Genomic DNA, 6,950 nt, shown 5'->3' on the forward strand with positions numbered 1-6,950 from the left:
TTGTTAACCTCTGGGTTAAATTATGGTTCCTCCACATGCAATTATTAAAATGATCATATAAATCTGTAATTATGGCTATGATAAATTGTCCATGATATATTACTAAGTAAGAAAATCAAGGCCAGGTGCAGTGTCTCATACCTATAATCTTATAACTTTGGGAGGCTAAGGTGGGAGAACAGCTTGAGGCCAGGAGTTCAAGATCAGCCTTAGCAACATAGCAAGATCTCATCTCTACAAAAAAAAAAAATTAAAAATTAGCCATGGTCCTTGGTATAGTGAGTAAATTTTTAAAAAAATAGTCAGGAATAGTGGCAAACACCCAGAGTCCCAACTACACAGGAGGCTGAAGCAGGAGGATCACTTGAGCCCAGGAAATGAAGGTTACAGTGAGCTATGGTGACAGCATGGCACTCAGCCTGAGAGACGGAGCAAGACTTTGTCTCAAAATGAAGAAAATGAATTGGAAAATGTTGACTTAACCACATTCTTACATAAGGAAAACGTATTCACCTAAATGTGTACCCAAAACTATGCATCAAATGTGTGTTTCCTCTAGAAATTTATAGAAGGAGACAGATATGGGAGGATTTTAATTTGTTTTTACTTTTCTTTTTTGTTTGACTTTTTTTAAATAATGAGTATACCTCAGAGTTCTTTCCATTTTGGAAAAAAAAAAAAAAAACAACTGCTTACTTCCTCCACCCTCTAATAACCCGTAAAGGCGTCAGCTTTGGAAAGGTTGTGCCAGGGAGACACACTGGTCTCCAGGGCAGGAGGGAGGGCCCTCAGGGGAGCGTGCCTCCCTGACACTCCTGGGGGGCCTCTGCTTCCAGCTCCTTCTCTCTCTGCATCCCCTGCCTGTGGCATAGTCCAGAGGTGACACAGAGCAGAGACTCATCACCAAGCCTTTCCTCCATTGCACCCAACCTGGTGGAAAAAGAGTCCAGAGAACATTCTCGTCCTGAGTCAGTCCCTGGCCCCAACCCACAGGACACCACAGGGCGCCACAGGACGTGGCAGGGCACCAAGTGCCAGGGCTCTGAGGAGACAGAGCGCGAGGTCCAGACATGAGTGGCTTATTTTTAGCGAGGTCCAACCCTCAGTTCCTGGCCAGGCTCCAGGGTGAGCGACGGCATTCCCTCTGATTCAGCTTCCCAAACTGACTTGTTTCAGAGGAACGAGGTAGTGTCCCCTCACTGACGTGTGTGTGGGCTGTCCCATCCCTCCTGGTTCCTCCTGGGCCTGTGTGCAGGCCGCCTCCGGAAAGGGCATTGCCCTTGACAAGCCTGGGCTTTGGAAGAGAGTACAGAACTACACTCAGTCTCCTGGGTCTCTGCTTTCTGAGCAAAGCCATGACAATGAACCTTCCCACGTGGTTTCCCAGCCCAGGGGCTCCATCAGCTGGTAGATCCAAGGAAACCCAAGAGCTGCCATTGCAACCCCTCCTCCTCCCACGCAGGGAGCCAAGAACCCCAATCCCGTGACCCTGACCCCAAACCAGGGCCTGTTTCTCAGTTGTTTCTGACTCTTCAATCGGTCTCCACTAGCAAAACGAAAGAAGGAATGTTTTCTTCCAGCGGCAGCGCTAGGACCCACGTTCTGCGGTGATTAATAACATGGGCTTAACAGGGAGAAGTGTGATCAGTGTCAAGAAAACAAGGCCGGGTACAGACGCCTAGAGACACCTTGCTGGGGAGGCCGGTGGCCCAGGGAGGGGTGCGTGGGTGCTGGTGGTGGGGATATAAAAGAGTGAGAGATTATTTTCCTTCCCCAGCCAGCGTTCCCAACATTCCTGGAGTAGTCAGGACACAGCTGTCCCTCCCCAGTTGTCCCTGTGTGATTGGAATTGCAGGTGTCAGTTGTCTCAAAGCACAGAGAGCCCAGGGCCTGCACATATCCAGATCTTCAGAAAGAAGAGGCCCCTGTCCTCCTGGGCTGGCGTCTGGTTTCTCGTTGGCTGTTCCGCCTGCTCCATCCCGGGCGACATGAGCAGCCCAGGCCCTGCCGAACAAGTCGAGGCCTCTCTGGATGAGATCAAGAGCTGGAACGTGCCCTTGTTTTGTTACTAGGCACCATGCATCAGCCTTTATTCACACCCTATAAAGTTGGAGACTTTAAGGTTAGTCTCCTCCACACCTATAATTCTCCACCAGAGCCATTCACCATGGAGCAGAACCAGCGCCTGTGACTCACGCCTTCCTCACGGCCCCCCGCCCACCTTAAGGGGCCACCACTGACAGGCCCCTTTAATCCTCAGGCTGCTCTGGGACTTGGAAACGGCGCCTGAGGCTCACCTCTGGCTCACGAGGTCAAGGGACTTGGCACAAGGAATGGGAACGGCGGAACCAGCTGGATCCCGTCCGGAGTCGTCTCCCTTGGGCTGTCGTTCTTTGTGTAGGGCTCAGACCTTTCAGCTCTGCCTTTTGCCTTTTCTATGGTCAGTTCCACCTTTGAATGAGCGAGATTCTCTGTCCCCCCAGCAGGACAGAGTGTTCTTTGGGATGTGGCCCCACTATGGAGTAGAGTCTCTCCAGGGCCACTGCTGGGCTGTTCAAATGGGTTTTCCCTTCTCTAAGACTCAGTTTCCTTAGCTGTCCAGTGGCACAGTTGGAGTAAATATTTGCTGAGTTTCCATTCAGCTCGGACCTACTGGATGTTCACATTTCCAGACAAGCTCTGGTCCTGCTCAACCTTCATATTACGGCCACCAGATGGAAATCCCTTGGCACCAATGCCAACGTGGGCATGGCAACCATCAGTTCCTGATCACTGTTTTCACTGGCACCTCACCAGATCTCCGTGACATGGACAGTGCCGTGTGACAGTCCCTTGCACATGAGAAACAGTTCCCCAAATGCCACAGAACTAATAGGTCGTAGCAGAGCTGAGGCTGGACCTGGGTTTGCTGACTCCGAGGATAGTGCTGCCTTGAGCAGCTCCACACTCCTCCATGAGTGTCTACACGGCTGGAAACAACACCAGCCCTGGGTGGAACCTCAACCCGCAGGGGTCTGTGGGCCTTCAAGAGGAGCTGCCCACTGGACAACCAGAACGGGAAAGGCAGGAAGGCCTGTCTCTCCCTGCACAAGGTCAGCTGGATTTCATAAACACCAGCCAGCTGACAACCTCCAAATTAAGTTCCTTTTTTTTTTTCATTCTCTTCTTCCTTGTTTGTCTCAGGAATCTGACAAATGCATGACCCTATTCTGGGGATACTTACAGCTATCCATTCAGGTCAGGCGTGCAGAGCTTAAAATTCACAAAAAAAGCCTGACATCACTTTCCCACACTCCCAACTCCACCCAAAAATGGGCCAAAAAAACCACCTGATGGTATTAAGAATAGTTTAGGCTTAAACTGGGGCCCTCCTCCAACCCCCTCAGTCATGCCATAGTGGGCCAGAGTCAAGGAGAAGGGAGCATTCTCTCAATGACCCCTCCTCGAGCCTGGGGTCTACTGAAGGGGACAGGAGACGTCCCAGCAGGAGGAAGAGTTCCTGTGTCTTGTCAGAGTTAGAAATTGCCCGGAACATCTTGTACACCACCTAGCCTTCATCCACAGTTCCCTCAGCCTCTGTTGTGGCTCAAACGTGGAAAGACACAGCCTTCTCAAAACATTTACATTCCTGCCCGGCAAGGATTCATGTGACTTTGATCCCAAAGTACACAGGTTTTCCTGGGAAGATTAAAAGAGGATCCAAATTATTTCATGACAAATTGACCAGCCTTTTCAAACATCATTTCAAAGAGGAAAAAAGAAAAAAAGGGGGGGGGAGCTTCACTTTGCCTGGTGGTTGTATGTTTTTCTTCTCTGGAATTCTACATGTTTCAGTTTTCTAACTTCACTGACAACTTTTAGTTGGAGCATAATTAAATGGAAATAGAAAGTAAGGTCAGGCTTTGTCCCGAGTTTCTGCAGAAAGTGCAAACAACAGGACATCAGGGGCTTGAAACAGACTTGCAAAACTTGGCAAAGGGACCCGAGATCCCTGACAAGTTACCGTGAGGCCAAACCCACTCAAAGACCTCTGAAGGTCCTAAGGAAAATGTTCTCTCGTGGCAGCTGGGCTTCAGAGCATTCTGTCATCATCTGGCAGCAAACATGCACCCCCCCCAAACCCCTAGCCTCTCACCCCAGTAGGATCAGTTGTTCTGTCTTTCTCGTGCCAAAGAGACAGTCCTCAATGTTTCTACCCACTAAATACTTTGCCAGAAGCCTGAATTCATGAAAAGTATATTCACCTAGAATGAATAAGGACAATGTGGTACGCACACATGATGGAATACTATTCAGTCATAAAAAAGGAATGAAATCTTGTCATTTGCGGCAACACAGATGGAACTGTAGGTCATTACATTAAGTGAAATAAGCCAGGCACAGAAAGACAAATATGGTATATTCTCCCTCGTATGTGGGGGGAGTTTAAAAACTTGACCTTATGGAGGTAGAAAGTAGAACACAAGTTACAAAGGGGGGCTGCTGAAGAGAGTTTGGGTAATGAGTACCAAGGTATAGTTAGACAGAAGGGATAAGTTCTACTTTAATAGCACAGGAGAGGGACTATAGTTGACAATGTGCTGTGTATTTCAAAATAACTACAAGAAAGAATTGAAATGTTCCCAACACAATGACAAATGGCTGAGGTGATTCAATCATCCACATCGTATGCAAGTACAGAATACGACCCGTACCCCATAAACATGTGTAAATGTTATTACACACCAGTGAAAAAATGCAAACCTAAATAAACCTAATTTATTCACAACTGGGCCCATTTGAAAGTCGAAACAAAGCACGTGCACTCAGCGTCTATGTTCATGTTCATAAATGTCTCTGTATTCCTGGCCTTGACCTCGAGGTATTATTAGAACGTCTTATAACCAGAGGGAAGATCAGAGACATCCTTACCCGACACGGATGTTAATAATGACCACAGTGCCAGCAATGAGAAGGGTCAGCCTGACCACTGGGGACCAGGACACACAGAGAGAAGCTCCGTGCAGCAGAAAGTCGGGGTGGGAGACAGAGAGCAAAATGTCCACGACAGTCACACCATGCAGCAGCCGGCAGACCCCACCGCCCCATAACTGAGTCAGCAGTCATCAAAGCTGGCTTGTGATAAGGCTCCATCCGGAGTCCTCAGAGTCTCTTTGACCCTGAGTTAGACTTTGCTACCTGTGCTTCTCAAGACCTAGCAGGTCTTGGCAAGGTCTGGGCATTCCTTCCATCTGGTAAAGTAAACTATGAATATCTGGGGGGTCCTTGTGAAGGAGGTGGGGTGTCTTAGTCCACTTTCTGTGGCTTCCAACAGAATACATGAAAATGGATAATTTATAAAAAGGAACTTATTTCTTTCAGTTTTGGAGGCTGGGAAGTCCAAGGTCAAGGAGCTGGCCCTGCCGAAGGCCTTCCTGCTGTCTGGGACTCACTGTAGAGTCCACGGCAGCACAGGGCTCCCCTGGGAAGGGGGCTGAGTGTGCTAACGTCTCTCTTCCTCCCCATAAAAAGCCACCTGCGATAACCCATTAATCCGTGAGCAGATTAATGCGTTCATGAGGGCTCTGTCCTCATAACCCAATCCCCTCTTTAAAGGCCCCCGTCTCGATACTCCCACCTTGGGGATGAAATTTCAACACGAGTTTTGGAGAGGATGAACATTCAACCCATGGTGGTACGGGGGTATCTCTGAACAGACCTAAGAGGGCCCCAGACGCAGGGACACAAAACTGTGAAAGCCGCAGCCCTACTCCAGGAACGATGCTACTGCTGCAGCCGTTTTGAGATCGCCCACAGGGGCATCCTGAGTGACAAAATAAAGAAAAACTATTCTCTTTTTTTGAGACAGAGTCTCACTATGTTGCCCTCAGTAGAGTGCCGTGGCATCACAGCTCACAGCAACCTCAAACTCTTAGGCTTAAGCGATTCTCTTGCCTCAGCCTCCCAGATAGCTGGGACTACAGGGCACCCACCACAGCACCCAGCTATTTTTGGTTGCAGTTATCATTGTTGTTTAGCTGACCTGGGCCTGGTTCAACTCCTCCAGCCTTGGTGTATGTGGCTGGTGCTGTAACCACTGGGCTATAGGTGCTGAGCCAGAAAAACTACTTATTCTTTAACAGCGGATATGATTTGTAGAGGCAACCAGGGAAGGTGGTAGGGGGCAGAGGTGAAGAAGTGGGCTCTATCTGAGTGGTAGTCAATATCACTGGAATACAGTCTCCCTGAGACACTGCTCCAGTCTTCAGAGGCCAATATCACTGCTGTGGTTTGAATTTTTGTCCCCACTGAAACTCATGTGGAAAGTGAATTGCCATTGCAACAGTACTAAGGGGTGGGGCTTTTAAGAGAGGATTAGATCTTGAGGGCTCTGTCCCCACAGATGGGGATTTATAATGTCACTATAAAAGGTAAGTTTGGCCCCCTTTTCTGTCTTTGCCCTTCTGCCTTTGGCCATAAAGCATCCTCCCCTCTGAAGGATGCCGCACTCAGGCCTCGTCTTGGAATCAGCACTGCCAAATCTGCCGGCCCCTTGACATTAGACTTCCAGCCTCCAGAGCTGTGCACACATGCATTTCTGTTCTTCATACATTACCCAGTCTGTGTTATTCTGTTACAACACCACAAAATGGACTCGCAGATTCACTTCCTTTCATTTTCCATGGGTGAAACTAGATGCAGATAGATGCAGAGACTCCCCCATAACGAGAAAAAGGGCACAACCCAAGAAGAACTGCTCCTGTCCCAGCCAGAACTCATCTCCCAGTGGGAGACACTGTGACCCTTCTCAAGCTAAGATGTCTACATCGACAACCTGTCAAACCAGTGATAGTGCCCGTGGACTCTACTCCAGACGTCTCAAATGTACAAGCTTCGATTTATATATTTAATCCAAACACCAACCCCACCCCACACCTTTGCACTTTCTGCTGAGTCTGCCCAGAATCCAA

General features: G+C 48.8%; 1 protein-coding gene across 1 annotated transcript in view; it reads left to right on the top strand.

Annotated features, from left to right (window-relative positions):
* The window catches only part of LOC100953810 (40S ribosomal protein S11-like), a 4,111-nt gene extending 2,039 nt beyond the window's left edge, over window positions 1-2,072 (top strand). Inside the window, exon 3 of the mRNA XM_012809896.1 lies at window positions 1,856-2,072. Coding sequence (XP_012665350.1) covers window positions 1,856-2,072 — 217 coding nt within the window. The remainder of the gene's footprint in view (window positions 1-1,855) is intronic.
* Window positions 2,073-6,950: the final 4,878 nt, after the last annotated feature.

Source organism: Otolemur garnettii, unplaced genomic scaffold (genome assembly GCF_000181295.1).
Source record: "Otolemur garnettii isolate 467f Iridium unplaced genomic scaffold, OtoGar3 scaffold00116, whole genome shotgun sequence".
Classification (NCBI taxonomy): Eukaryota; Metazoa; Chordata; class Mammalia; order Primates; family Galagidae; genus Otolemur; species Otolemur garnettii.